The sequence below is a fragment of the Cercospora kikuchii genome (assembly GCF_019650295.1).
Source record: "Cercospora kikuchii DNA, contig_00001, whole genome shotgun sequence".
NCBI lineage: Eukaryota > Fungi > Ascomycota > Dothideomycetes > Mycosphaerellales > Mycosphaerellaceae > Cercospora > Cercospora kikuchii.
Genome location: NW_025408582.1, coordinates 3,646,177 through 3,659,118, shown reverse-complemented (window position 1 = coordinate 3,659,118; position 12,942 = coordinate 3,646,177). Strand labels below are relative to the sequence as shown.

General features: G+C 51.3%; 7 protein-coding genes across 7 annotated transcripts; 3 read left to right on the top strand and 4 right to left on the bottom strand.

Annotated features, from left to right (window-relative positions):
- Nucleotides 1-164: 164 nt before the first annotated feature.
- CKM354_000141400 (uncharacterized protein) lies at nucleotides 165-1,295 on the top strand (the record flags this gene model as incomplete). Its single annotated transcript, XM_044796539.1, has 1 exon — nucleotides 165-1,295. The coding sequence occupies one exon, from the start codon at nucleotides 165-167 to the stop codon at nucleotides 1,293-1,295; it is 1,131 nt and encodes a 376-aa protein (XP_044652474.1).
- A 1,046-nt stretch (nucleotides 1,296-2,341) lies between these two features.
- Nucleotides 2,342-3,942, bottom strand: CKM354_000141300 (uncharacterized protein; the record flags this gene model as incomplete). Its single annotated transcript, XM_044796538.1, has 3 exons — nucleotides 2,342-3,148; nucleotides 3,201-3,717; nucleotides 3,767-3,942. The coding sequence occupies 3 exons, from the start codon at nucleotides 3,940-3,942 to the stop codon at nucleotides 2,342-2,344; spliced, it is 1,500 nt and encodes a 499-aa protein (XP_044652473.1).
- A 1,773-nt stretch (nucleotides 3,943-5,715) lies between these two features.
- Nucleotides 5,716-6,115, top strand: CKM354_000141200 (uncharacterized protein; the record flags this gene model as incomplete). The annotated part of the gene is made up of 2 exons (XM_044796537.1): nucleotides 5,716-5,770; nucleotides 5,820-6,115. The coding sequence occupies 2 exons, from the start codon at nucleotides 5,716-5,718 to the stop codon at nucleotides 6,113-6,115; spliced, it is 351 nt and encodes a 116-aa protein (XP_044652472.1).
- A 655-nt stretch (nucleotides 6,116-6,770) lies between these two features.
- On the top strand, nucleotides 6,771-7,792 carry CKM354_000141100 (uncharacterized protein; the record flags this gene model as incomplete). Its single annotated transcript, XM_044796536.1, has 3 exons — nucleotides 6,771-7,564; nucleotides 7,612-7,639; nucleotides 7,697-7,792. 3 exons carry the CDS (start codon nucleotides 6,771-6,773, stop codon nucleotides 7,790-7,792), a joined length of 918 nt encoding a protein of 305 aa, XP_044652471.1.
- A 25-nt stretch (nucleotides 7,793-7,817) lies between these two features.
- Nucleotides 7,818-8,510, bottom strand: CKM354_000141000 (uncharacterized protein; the record flags this gene model as incomplete). Its single annotated transcript, XM_044796535.1, has 1 exon — nucleotides 7,818-8,510. The coding sequence occupies one exon, from the start codon at nucleotides 8,508-8,510 to the stop codon at nucleotides 7,818-7,820; it is 693 nt and encodes a 230-aa protein (XP_044652470.1).
- A 305-nt stretch (nucleotides 8,511-8,815) lies between these two features.
- On the bottom strand, nucleotides 8,816-9,787 carry CKM354_000140900 (uncharacterized protein; the record flags this gene model as incomplete). Its single annotated transcript, XM_044796534.1, has 1 exon — nucleotides 8,816-9,787. One exon carries the CDS (start codon nucleotides 9,785-9,787, stop codon nucleotides 8,816-8,818), a length of 972 nt encoding a protein of 323 aa, XP_044652469.1.
- A 184-nt stretch (nucleotides 9,788-9,971) lies between these two features.
- CKM354_000140800 (uncharacterized protein) lies at nucleotides 9,972-11,244 on the bottom strand (the record flags this gene model as incomplete). Its single annotated transcript, XM_044796533.1, has 3 exons — nucleotides 9,972-10,708; nucleotides 10,762-10,957; nucleotides 11,005-11,244. 3 exons carry the CDS (start codon nucleotides 11,242-11,244, stop codon nucleotides 9,972-9,974), a joined length of 1,173 nt encoding a protein of 390 aa, XP_044652468.1.
- Between the last annotated feature and the right edge of the window lie 1,698 nt (nucleotides 11,245-12,942).

Genomic DNA, 12,942 nt, shown 5'->3' with positions numbered 1-12,942 from the left:
CGCGACCGGAGCCAAATCCGTGCTTCCGAGTCGCGTTACACCCAAAGAATTTCTGGATCATCATCCATCTTCATCATCACCATATCGCAGCATTGCCTAAAGACAAATCGACAACGAAGACCGCACCCGATTTTCTCGATTATCGCATACATACTCCTCCACTGATGGTCGCAACTTCGGCCGCTCCCAGCGTGCCCATCTCCCAATCGCGCGAACTAGGCCAGATCGATCCATCATCAGCTTCCACATCAGTACAAAATGCCGCAAGCAGTCAAACGAACATTAAAGACCGCCGGCCATGGGCGCACTTTGTCGCCGGTGGTCTCGGTGGCATGACAGCCGCAACTCTTACATCTCCTCTCGACGTCCTCAAAACCCGCCTCCAATCCACCTTCTACCAAGCCGAGCTCGCCGCCCGTCGTACAGCAAAAGGCATCCCTCCCCCATCGCAAATGTCGTTTCTCCGCGCCTCATGGCTACACATAAGCGAAACAGGCGCAATCCTCGCTGCGATTCCCAAAGTCGAGGGTTGGAGAGCATTGTTCAAGGGCTTGGGACCAAATCTGATCGGCGTGGTCCCAGCTCGCGCAATTAATTTCTGGGCATACGGAAACGGGAAGAAGTTTTATTCACATCAGTTCTTTGGCGGGCAGGACGTTGCAGGCGCACATTTGTTGGCTGCAGCGACAGCGGGGATTATTACAGGAACTGCGACGAATCCGATTTGGTTGGTGAAGACGCGGTTGCAACTGGATAAAGAGCATGCGAAAGGTGCGCCAGGGCAAGGGAGAATGTATCGGAATGCATGGGATTGCGTGGTGAAGACGGTGCGGCATGAGGGTATCAGAGGGCTGTATCGTGGGTTGACGGCGAGTTATTTGGGCGTCAGTGAGAGTACGTTGCAGTGGATGCTGTACGAGCAGGCGAAGAGAAGCTTAGCGAGAAGACATGATGATTTGGTGTTGAGTGGGAGGACTCCGACTACATGGGATAAGACGGTGGAGTGGACCGGGAAGCTCACAGCTGCGGGTGGTGCGAAGTTCGTGGCGGCGCTGATCACATATCCCCATGAAGTCGTGAGGACGCGATTACGGCAAGCTCCTGTTGATGCGAGTGGAAGAGTGAAATACACGGGACTCTGGAGTTGCTTCACCACCGTCTTCAGAGAAGAGGGTATGGCCAGCTTGTACGGAGGTCTTGTACCGCATATGTTCCGAGTGGTGCCCAGCGCAGCGATAATGTTTGGTGTGTATGAAGGTGTGCTGTGGAGTCTAGGCGAGAGCTCAAGTGTATGATGTGGGAAGGAAGAAGCTGCGAAGCAATGTACAAACAGTGTAACAATAGGAAAGAGAGGACGACAATCGCGTTCAGAAGCTGGGCTCTGATGTGATCCGAAGACCGCGGATGTAAAGCTAAATAAGTGTACAAAAGTCCACTCACGAGCAGTGATCTACTGCTCACGTTGAAGATCTTCCCAACTACTCCTTACCTTCATCCCAGTCTCTGCGCTCTTTGAACGATCCAGACGGCCGTCTTAACTTCAGTCCAGAACCAGGCGACGTGTGGCGCCCATCTTGATAACCACAAGTCAGAATGACATCTCGAATACCCCAGCTACCTCGAGAAGACCGCTAGGACACAGCAAGATAGTCGTTCCAACTACTTGGACCCCATCTGCAATCAGCATCAGCCACCACACGTGGTCAAAGGACGAAAATAAACCACCCAAGCAAACTAGTAAACGAAACAGCAAACGCACTCTTCGATCTAGAAACTACAGTATCCTTCACGCGCATTTCCATTGCAATGCCGGACGCCAGAAACCAACAACAGAAGACCGTATAATTTCCCCCAATCAGCACCATGCCAACAGAATACGATGCCGCCCCGCCAAGAGTATGGCCAAGGAGTATTTTGATACCAAGAAATGTCGAAGATCTAGAACGAATTCTGAGAAGCTGGGCATCAGGTGCGGCGAAAGTTAGTATGGCCGGAAGTGCAGAGCTTGCATAAATCGATAGATGTTCATCAACATGGATTTGCATAATTCGTCGATCTGCGAGGTAGACGCTTCTCTGAAAGAGGATTGGAATACTACAAGGCGAAGCGTAGAGAAGCAGACTTGGAATCTCTGCTGAATCTTGTCGTCGCAAGCCGTTGACAGTCAACATGGGCACACGCGACATTCTTGACTGGTAGGGTCGTTGTATGTATGCGCAAGGTGCAGAACGTTTCTATGATCATCAAAATAAGTTGATTCGATTTTCTTGTCAACTTGATACTACGCTCCATACTGTCTTGCTCAGCGCAGCCTCCCGTTCCAACATAAAGTTGAAGCAACTCATGGCGCATATCGGAAACCTGGGACGCCTTCCAGAATGATGCCCTCCCGATCGGCCCTCTCGTTCTGCTTCTTGTAGTAGAACGATAGAACGGAAGTGATACTAGCGTGAACGAGCAGCATGCCAATTGTCGCCCACATGCCAGGGTAGAATGTGGGGGCGTCCTGTGTTCGGAAGATGGTGCTGCCACAAACACCACCAATCGCACCCGCACTAATCATTGCGGCAGCCACCACGCCCTTCTTCTCCAACCTAGCGGTCTGATTCTGCCCATATGTCAACGTTCCGGGAACAAGAGCACCACAGCCCCACGAAGCAAGGAAGAGACCGAAGTAGCGGACTCCCGGTGGGCGGGGATAAAGCATGATCAGCAGTCCCACGACGCCGATGATACAATGGGCGTTCTGGATCGGCCAGCGCATCTTGATCTTGTCGGAGAGCCAAGCCATGATGATAGTTGCAACAATGGTGAACATGTAAGGCGGGGAAGAAAGGAGCTGGGCCTTGACGTATGGGAACCCCAAGCCTTGCCTGAGAATGACCGGAGCAAAGAAGGCCAGAGAGTAGACGCTGCTTGCCGAGATGAAGTATTGGACGGAGTACAGAGCCAGCTTCCAGTCGAGCAATGCAGCGCACGTTTGCTTGAAATTGAGGTGGACGATATCTTTGCCTGCTTTGTCGATGCGCACACGATCCAGCGCGATTTGCTTTTGCCTCTCATCCAGGAAACGGACTCGTTCCGGGAATTCGATGAGGAAGAAGGGGGAAATGAGACCGGCAACGATGGTGGCTAGTCCTTCGACGATCTTGGCAATGTCAGCGCTGCATTTTGTAGGGGCGTCGGAGCGGAAGACTTACGAAAATCCATCTCCATCCTTGAGCATATTTTCCGTTACCAACGCTGATCAGCGAGAGGGCGTACGCGAAAATGGGTCCAAACCCCTGCGCTACTAGAGATGCCATGTAGAATATGGAAATCCTCTTTGCAGTCTCGAAAGTGCGGTACCACGAGCCAATGATGTAGATCGCACCAGGAAACAAGCCGGCTTCGAAAACTCCAAGTAAAGCGCGGAGGACCGATAGGATTTTCCAGTCGTCCACAAAGCCCATACCCAGAACGCAAGCGCCCCATGTAGTGATCAGAAAGCTCAGCCAGAAGCGAGCGCCGAGGCGTCGGATCACATAGTTGGATGGCAGCTCGAACAGGCCGTAGCCAATGAAGAATACCAACAGGGCGACATTGTAGCGTGCACCCGTCAACTCGAGGTCGATATTCATTCCTGCGATGAAGGCGGCCGAGATGTTGGCTCGATCGAGGAGGGAAAGCCCGAATACAACACAGAGCATAGGGAACAATCGGAAGTCCACTTTCTTCCTTTGAGAATGTAAGCAACATCAGCTGGAGAGTGATCGATGGCACTTACACGACCTGCCTCTCCTCTGCGGGTGTCCAGTCTTGCACAATGACTCCATCGTCGTCTTCCGCCACGATCTGGCCTTTCTCATCTGAGGTCTGCGATGTCTTCTCTATTTGGTCGGCGTAGTGAGTTTCTTTCCCCAGAGCCTGGACCTCTGGGGCGGTGCCGTATGTGGCCGACATGTTTGCGGTTGACCCTTGCCAGCAGACAGGCGAAGGAGGTTCGAGAAAGGTAGACGAGGTTTGTCCTCAAAAAGTCGCCGTGCGATCGTCGTGCGATCAGCGGGAACTTCGCAGGGCCAATAGTAGATATAAGTGCCTCTCCGCTGCACACGAAGGAGCTTGAGCAGTCCGTTATTGCCGTGTCTACCGGGGCAATAGATATACTTGACGCTGCAGCCATGCAGCATTGGCATCTTGTCAGGCTCCGCAAAAAACGGTAATAAACTAATCAGCCACAGGAGCTGTGAGCACTAAAGTTGGGAGATCGGCGACGCGCTGCAAGCACGAGGCTTCGCGTGGCCAGATAGCAAAACCCTAAATGCTGTATGTGTCTTGGCCCAATTCGAGAGTACATTCTGGCGGTGCGATTCGTCGTTTGAAGATCCATTCGTATGCGTATGCTGCTTCAATCGATTCACGGGAATAAGTCACTTGGATGAGAGGCGTGGTTGTGCGCGCGCACGTCTCGTTACCGAAGCATTGGAATGCTGGGGTTTCCCCGCTCATGTCAAGAATACCAAGAGAGGGCCAAGAGAAGCGGCGACGAGCTCACGTCCGTTTGAGTACAGAGCCGGAGTCGTTTCCACCATTTTGACTCGAGCTTGTCGTGAAGCAGGGCATATTGTGGAGGTCAGCTGTCCGCAATGTCACGTTCTGCGGACGCCCGCGGGTCTCGAGAATATGATCTGATCCGGCGATTAGCATGGGGCGTATTGGAATGCGGGTCAATCGTGCAGGATAGTGCATTGAGGCGGCGTGTATGGATAGCTTTCACAATAGTGCCTCCGTGGCGCGTGCCCGAAGTCGGTGTCGCTGTGGTAGTTGTTGATGGGGCAAGAGTACGTGATAGAGATGGAGATGGAGAGGGACAAGACAAGACGCGAATTTGGTGCCTCAGGCTCCCTCGCGCCTGATGAGATCTCAAAAGCTCGACTCACGAGACTTCAATGACAACGACTCCACCGCAGACGTTGCAAAGGATGCGGTATGTGTGACCATCGGTACTACTCCGCTACCTCTTGTAGAGTCACCGTGATCAGTATCGCCTATTTCACGCCAGCTTCACAGATATCAAACCCTCGGACAAGCCTTTTATACCCTGCGACTGAGATTCTGTCCCCGGGCTACCAGGAACAGACACCGGGGTCGTGAACCATTGTGCTGTGCCACTAAATAGCGGTCCATGATTAGCCCGACGCTGTCTCAGAGTCTCTTCCTTTCTCACAGAGAATGTTCAGTAATTGACGTCTCTGCATGAGTACACAGTCACCACTCGGAACATGGCTCCTGGCGCCTGGGACAGCGGGTCCTCGCACGCTGGTGTCTACAGCAAGCAGAGCAGGAGTCACAGCTGCCAGCACGTCAGATCGGCTAAGTTGACAGAACCCAAGCAATTTGAGTCCACCGCGACAGTCAAAGTCTATATTTTTCAGTCCAGTCGGCTTACATGTAGGCCTTTGAATTCGGCCGCAAAGGACTGCACTTTCTTGGGCTGCAAGTAGAGATGCGTCCTCATGAAAGGAACTACTTGCAAGGTGGCCGGCCTGCGTCTGTTAGCCAAGCCCACGTGCTCACCTTTCACTGGCGCCAAGCACACTGAATCTTCCACATGTCGTCCTCGCTCTGCCCGACATGAAAGGCGAAGTTTGTACAGCAATCGAGATATACCGATCAGTGGTGGGCTCACCGAAATCACAGCCGTTTCTTGAAGCTACAAAAAAGCAGCACTCGAAAATGGCCAAGAAAACCAAATCCAAGAGCACTGCTACTCCGAGAAAAGAAGAGAGTGGTGGGTCTCCGAAGCTGTGTTCCACTATCGAATGCTAAAATGAAAGTAGTCGTACGGGAAGAAACGCCTACCAGTGCCAGCACCAATGGCAAGAAATTGGGGTTCAGATTCGCTCAAGGCGCGCTGATGCGAGCACCTTTCTTGCTGTTCGGATGTTTGGTTCTCTACTTGTTGAAGCAAAGCGGCTACATCTCCCCTGATGTTGATTCAAGCACGACGAGTGAAGGTACTGGAATGGGCTTCTCGTTCACCCAAATCTTGGTCGTGAACATTGTTTCTGAGGCCTGTGTGAAGGTTTGGAGGATGTTTTTGCGGGAGAATGAGACGACGAAGAAGAACGTCTGAGAGGTCCAAATAGAAATCTCAGCACATCACATACTTTTGTAAAGTATGTGTTACAGCCCAATTCTCCGAGAGATAATGAAGTACTACTTCACTGTTCGGATTTGTTGCTGACGACTTTACTTCTAGCGCTGGCAGATCCATCTTCAGCAGCGCCTCGGCAAGAACTACTTTGCTCGAATGAAAACTGCCAAATCTTCTCGAATACACAGAGGTCCGAAATGAATTTTTCACAGTCCTCTGACGCTCGAACTGCTGGCATCACGCTTTTCTGCTGGCTGGATTACACACGGATGCCAGTACTCGGATCTCGCTGTTGTCGTAAGATTTTTTCGGTGATCCAGCGGATTTATGTTGATGCATCGCAGGCAGTGCATGGCCTTGGAGAGTCATTCGCTCTGTTGTATGTTCATTTTTGTCAAGACATTTATTGACGAAGTCATGCCCATCAGCATCGCAGTTCGAGACCCACGTCATCCTGCATAAACTCTCAGCCTGTAACCGTGCTGACTTGCGCCTCCCCAATGATCAGCTACCCCTCAATTGATTGGCCTCAATAAAGTGCCTTAGCTCAAAAGCACATGGTATCACCGCAAGTACATACCATGCTTCCGCCATCGGATCATCTTCGCCGGCCACTTCTTTCACCGCTACCAAAATGCTGAAAGCACTGAACAGGACATATGCTAGACCAGTATGGCACAGTGCGATAAGACGAGGCTTCGCCACATCAGCCATCAAAGCAGCAAATGCTGGGATCCAAGTCGAACGCATGGCGGGTGGCTGTGGCGCAGAGATCTCCAACATTGATGTGAGGCAGTTGGATACGAGTACAGCAAAGGACGTTCGGCAAGCTCTTCTTGACAACTGTGTCATCTTCTTCCGGGATCAAGATCTTCAGCCAGCCGAGTTTGTCAAGTTCACGTCGTTCTTTAGCCAACCTGTCGAATACCCATTCGTGAAAGGTATCGAAGGCTTCCCGGAAGTGATCGAAGTACTCAAGAAAGAGACAGAAACTGGTGCAAACTTTGGAGGTGTTTGGCATAGCGACACGACCTACTTAAGATCGCCTCCCATGGGATCTGTATTGCTAGCTAAAGAGATCCCAGCTGTAGGTGGCGATACCTTGTGGGCGAATCAATATCTTGCATACGAGTCTTTGAGCGATGGACTCAAGAAGACTTTGGACCCTCTCAAGTGCGTACAGAGCTCGGCGAAGGCGGACGCGAGTAAGACAAGGGAAGACCGAATCAAGGACAGCGGCAGAGGCAGTGAGCATATGGAGCAATTCCATCCTGCTGTACGAACACACCCAGAAAAGGGAAAGAAAGCACTGTTTGTGAACGTCGCGCATACTACCAGGTTCGATGGCTGGACTGAAGAGGAGAGTCTTCCACTGTTGCAGTACTTGCACAAGCATCAGGTGAAGCCAGAGTTCACTTGCAGGTTGAGGCAAGTCCCGGATCAGCTCCTTGGAAGCACTTTCTGATTATTTACAGATGGCAAGCTGGCACGATCGCATTTTGGGTAAGCATACCATCTTCATTATCGCCTTATTGGCGCGCTTCGCTAATGCTTTTCTAGGACAACCGCTGTACGCAACACTACCCGCTTAATGACTATCATGGATATCGCCGACGCATGCATCGGATAACACTTGCTGGTGACAAGCCTGTCTGATCCTCGGATCATTCGCGAATGCGAACTACTGCAGCCGCCTCCTTTTACTCGGCTCTTGTGACCCAGGGCGATTGCCGCCATCAACCCATTCTTGAACGGTTCTCGAAGTCACATACCTGGCCATCATGGGACCTTCTCTTCGCGCAACGGTCACACCTCGGAGGCCTGGCTCACCATTTGCATCAGCTGCTTCTTCCAAAGTACGTTTCGGATCGTGGCTCTTCGGCGAGGAAGACCTCGTACCCCGAGGTACTTTACCTCGATGCCGCAGACCTGGGCCTGGGGCCTGTAGTCGATACAGTCCATCTACCAGAGCAGGCGCATTCGAATCTTGGAACACATCCTCGTATTGATCAGTGACCTGCGATCGCTTCTTGCCTTCTTCTGTGTACTTCGCCACTCCTGGAATGGTCTCTTCTGGAATATAATCAGGATCACTTGACCCGTTCACTTCTTCGGGAATAGCAGACAGCCTTTTTGGATCAATTGATCGGGATGCCACGAATTTCTTGACTTCGCTCATCGGCATGACATCAATACCGCTATCCGGAGAGTCGACATGCTCGAACAGAGATGAAGAACTCGACTGCGTTTCTGGTCTGTGAAATGTACGAAAGTGGGGGGCGCGCTTCTGTCTCACTGGTGTTGAAGGAGGCGATTCTCCTGGAACGGAGAATGTTACCATGTTCCAGAACGCGCTGAATGTTGATGCCAGCATGTTTTGGGAGCTCCAGACTGCTGGGATCGGCATCCTTTTATGGAACAGACACGAGGTGCTTCGACATCATGGGTTGCAGGAATAATAACAATGAAATGGGGTCCGGCTTCACCGGAACAGGCCACAATGGAGAAGACTTCTTTTTCCTTCTTTGTTGCGGCAATGTGGCTCTTGTCTAGTCTTGTCTCACATGGGCTAATGCCGATGACCTTGTTCATGAAAGCCGCGGGCGGTTCAATTGAATGAGTCAAAAGTTGGAGTGAGTGGCGAGATCTCATCGCGAGACGACATCGACATGCCAACACTCAACTGTAGTCTTGCTCGAACGTGGAAAGTGTAGCGGCCTCACCAAGGCGCACGTCCAGGAATTTGCCAAGGTGTAACCACCAGTCCTCATCCAAATCTGTGAAGTGGTATCGTTTAGACACGATGAAGAACTCCCAGAATCTCGGCAGCCAGCCCGCCATTTCCCAGTCAACGAGAAAGACATCGAAAATTCTTTGGCCGCCTTCAACTGTGCAGTCGGTTCTCTCTGCAACCACGATGTTTCGACGCTGCACATCTCCATGCGTGAGCGTAGGACGGAGGTCTCGTAGCACCTTGCCGAGATGCTCTCCCCAAACTTGAGCTTTCAATACGGGATGGCCGTTATTCTCTCGTAGAGCGCGGAAGTTGCTCGTGAGACCTTCGGTAAAGGCTGCCTCGCCATGGAATGGACCCAATAGAGATTGGCCATCTCCTTTCTGATTGAAGAAAAGATGATAGTTCACGGCCTCACCTGCCAGACCCCCAAAGTAGTCAGGTATGGGACACACTGTCTCTCGAAGATGATTGAAAATATCCTGAAGCTTTGTGACGATGAACTGCTTCTCGAAAATATCCTGAAGCTTTATGACGATGGACTGCTTCTCCAAACCTGTTAAAAACGGCCAGAGTTTTTCCAACTGTACCCCTGGAGCGCGCTGCATGACCAGGAACAGCTCATCTTCATGGTAATACATGGCGTAAAGTCGTGGTGCTGGCACTTTCGGCACGTCTCGCTCCAGATAGATAAGAGCCTGTCCCTTTCTTTCAAGTACATTGCCGCCAAATTTTGCGACAATCTGCTCGGTCACTGCAACGATCTTCGCACGGAAACGTTCGTGTAGAACATTCGTGCAACCACGAATCTCTTCTGCGCTCGGAAGCGTGATGGCGGGTTCAGTGCTGGCAAAGTACGGCAGCATTACCGATTTCCACAGGAGAACGGTATCCCAGGACGTGTTAGAACTTGTCATTGCGTTGCAAGGGCGTTGCTTGTTGCGCAAAGAATTCGATGCAGGTGAAGCAGCGGGCAAGTTTCTTGGCCACGTCGCTCCATTACTCAGCAAACGGACCAAGGCTCGGATCAACCTTCAAATAGATAAAAATGGACGGTTAGGCACATGAAACAATAGTAGTCAATGCTTTCGAGCGATTCCGTTAGTCCGAGTACGAGACCGTCTTATACTGCTTCACTGATTTCTCCTTCTGTCCCAGCTTGGCACCGCCTCTTCGATGGAGCTGCAATTTGTCTGCGTGCAAATCGAAACACCCAACACTCTTGTCCGTGGAGCACAATGGATGCAAAGTCTTGGTCTCCATATCACAGAACAGTCCTTCATTGACCGAGACGAAATCTGAGCCACGAGATGTAGGAGAGTTGCATAACTCTTTAGCTGATTGTGAAGGGCGGGAGTTCACCCAAAGTCGCTCAGCCATTTTCGCGCTTTGTGGGCGAGCTTTGTGTTGTTGCTGGTTTTGTCCCGAAGAGCGTCGACGAGCACGACCTGAGTCGGGATGTGATTTGCCCTGGTCGTCGAAATATGGTCCTCGTGGTGTCCGTTCCGCGATTGGATCATCCATGTCCCACGTAAATATTGTTGCACCGCAGACATAGTCAATGTCTGCTTGTGAAAGAATGGTGCCATTCTCTGCTCCCAGCCCAGCATATGCCCAAAGGTCGATCTTCATTTGTCGGTTCGTGATTGTGTCAGTCTGTACCTTCTTGTCGATATCATCGCCATGATCCTGGTCCAACCAGACGCAAGACGGAAAGTACAGTGCTTTGTCACCACCAGTGATAGGCTTACTGCCGTACTCCCAGGACTGTCCGCAGGCTCTGCCAATGTCACCCAGCCAGGTGAAAGGAGCCCTGCCGCTGTCGAAAGTTGAGGCTTCTGTCATTCTGAGTCAGTTGCCACTTGCGTTTCCGGCGGATGTTTACACTGACGAATGTATGATATGCAGATCTCGTCGTCGCTGGCGATGACGTCCAGGTACTGGGCGGTTCGCTTGTCTCCCAGGAATTGATGTACTTCGAATTCCCCTTCTCCACCCGCTTCAATTCGCCCATCAGGTTTGATATCAGAGCTTCCCAAGACAGAGTTGAAGCCGTCAAAGGCCCAAACAATCCCTACAGAGCCTTCCTGTTGCATGTTCAGTGAATGATCTAGATAATTCCAATGCTACTCACGTAATCCCATTTGTTGCTATGAGCTTCGTTCACACCTATCCGGACCATTGTGCCATTGGCGTTCTCATTTTTGAACAGGTCAACTATCACATTGACAGCAGCAAGAGCTTGTTGGCCAGCATCATAGCCGGTTGCGAGATCTGATGCAGTGTCGCTGAAGATGGTGGCTTTTGATGATCCTTGGGCCAGAGCACCGGGTAGCATGAGTGTAGAGATGGCGAGAAGAGGTGCAATATTCATCTTGAATGACTGAGGCGTTGATTGACAATTTCTCTTTCGAATCATGGGCGCGCCGTATAAGTATAGCTTTTCAGATGACGAATTAAGTGGATGCCATGCGGCGTAGAGGAACACCTCTTCTCAGTCTCATGCAAGAGCAACTGCACAGACTCTCAGCTTTGAAGGCGCATGTTGGTCCAGAAACCGCTACCGGGACCGCTTGGGAACCTCTCCCAATGGCGGGTTAGAGTGAAATGCACCCAAAGAGCTATCGAAGCTCGAAGTGGCTAGATGCGAACACAGCTGTGTTGAGAATAGAAGTCTCCATGTTAGCCGATGTTCAATGGCGTTGGCTGCGCCTACAGGTATACCGAGACTGGAGGACAGAGAACTCCTACTGTAGTGAAGAGGCACAGAAGTGTCCACCTTCTATTCCCATGCACTAAGCGAACTTGCACTGCCGATTTCGTTCGAGCGAAGAGCCATTGAGACTGTGGTGTCCTTCTGTATAAAGGCCAGACCTAGCTTTGAAGAATGCCATAAGCAACCACGCCATTCCAGACTCACTCAACAATCATGAATACCAGATTTCTTATTCTCAGCTTGACTTTGCTCAGCCATGCATTGGCGATGCAGGACTGCAGACCCGAAGATGAAGCGGAGACTAGCGATGGGGGTATGCCGCACTCGAGCATGAAAACTTGTGGGATGAAATGCTACTGCGCGATCAATGGCAGAGAATCAATGTAAGTCGATGCTCGATTGTTGTGCAGCGACATGGCATGCTTACTGGCGATAGCTGTCGCGGAAAGTGCTTCGAGGACAACCCCATCAATCCTCAATATTACTGCCATTGCGACCAGTGAACGCCGGTGAATGGAGTTGAACCCCTGCTCAACATGAACTCCAGAGCATGCTCAGAAGAGAGCGCCAGTCCGGGGTCGGCAGGCAGTCCAGTCAAGGCGACTATTCGACTAAGTGGGGATTTGCTCTGGTGGATGAGGCGCGGTTGGAGAAATAGATGAAGTCGCCAGGTTCGGGTGAAGCGATGTTAGAAGGATCAGCGGGCAGTCTAACTTAGGGGAAGTTTAGGCGCCCTTGGCTAAGCTTGGCCCTGCGCCGCAATACACCCATATACATATAGATCGATCAAGCAGCTGCGACTCACAAATTGCAGCAATGCATTTCTTACTATCGAATGCGACCCACGTCGCCAGCGTGAGCCTGGTGTTTGTGCTCTCAATGATACAAATCGGTTTTCAAGTGTCGATTCGGAACAATCTCAGCCGAGATTCGGCTACTTTCATCAACTGGCCACCTGGGATCGGTGCTGACAGGCTTGCGAGTGTACCAGAGAACTTTCAGAATGGTGCGAGTAATATCTTGCTCGTGTCCCTTTCGATAAATCTGGCTATGGTCGTGATTGCTATCATGTACGGGATCAGTCTTCACAACAACGCAAGTGTGCCTCTTCCCGGGCTGTATAGAGACTCGTTGCTAACCAAGACACAGAAATCGTCTTCAAGACCTTATCGCGTCGCATACTATACCGCGTTGGCTACATCACTTTCGATCAACATAATCGCCTTCATCGTTGCAACCGTTCAGACGAATCAAAGCACCACATGGAGCTACACAACTGTGTACTCCTTGGGTAGGTATACTCACGAGTCTTGGGCGTGCCAAATGCAGCATAACATCAGGCAAAGACGGTCCCAG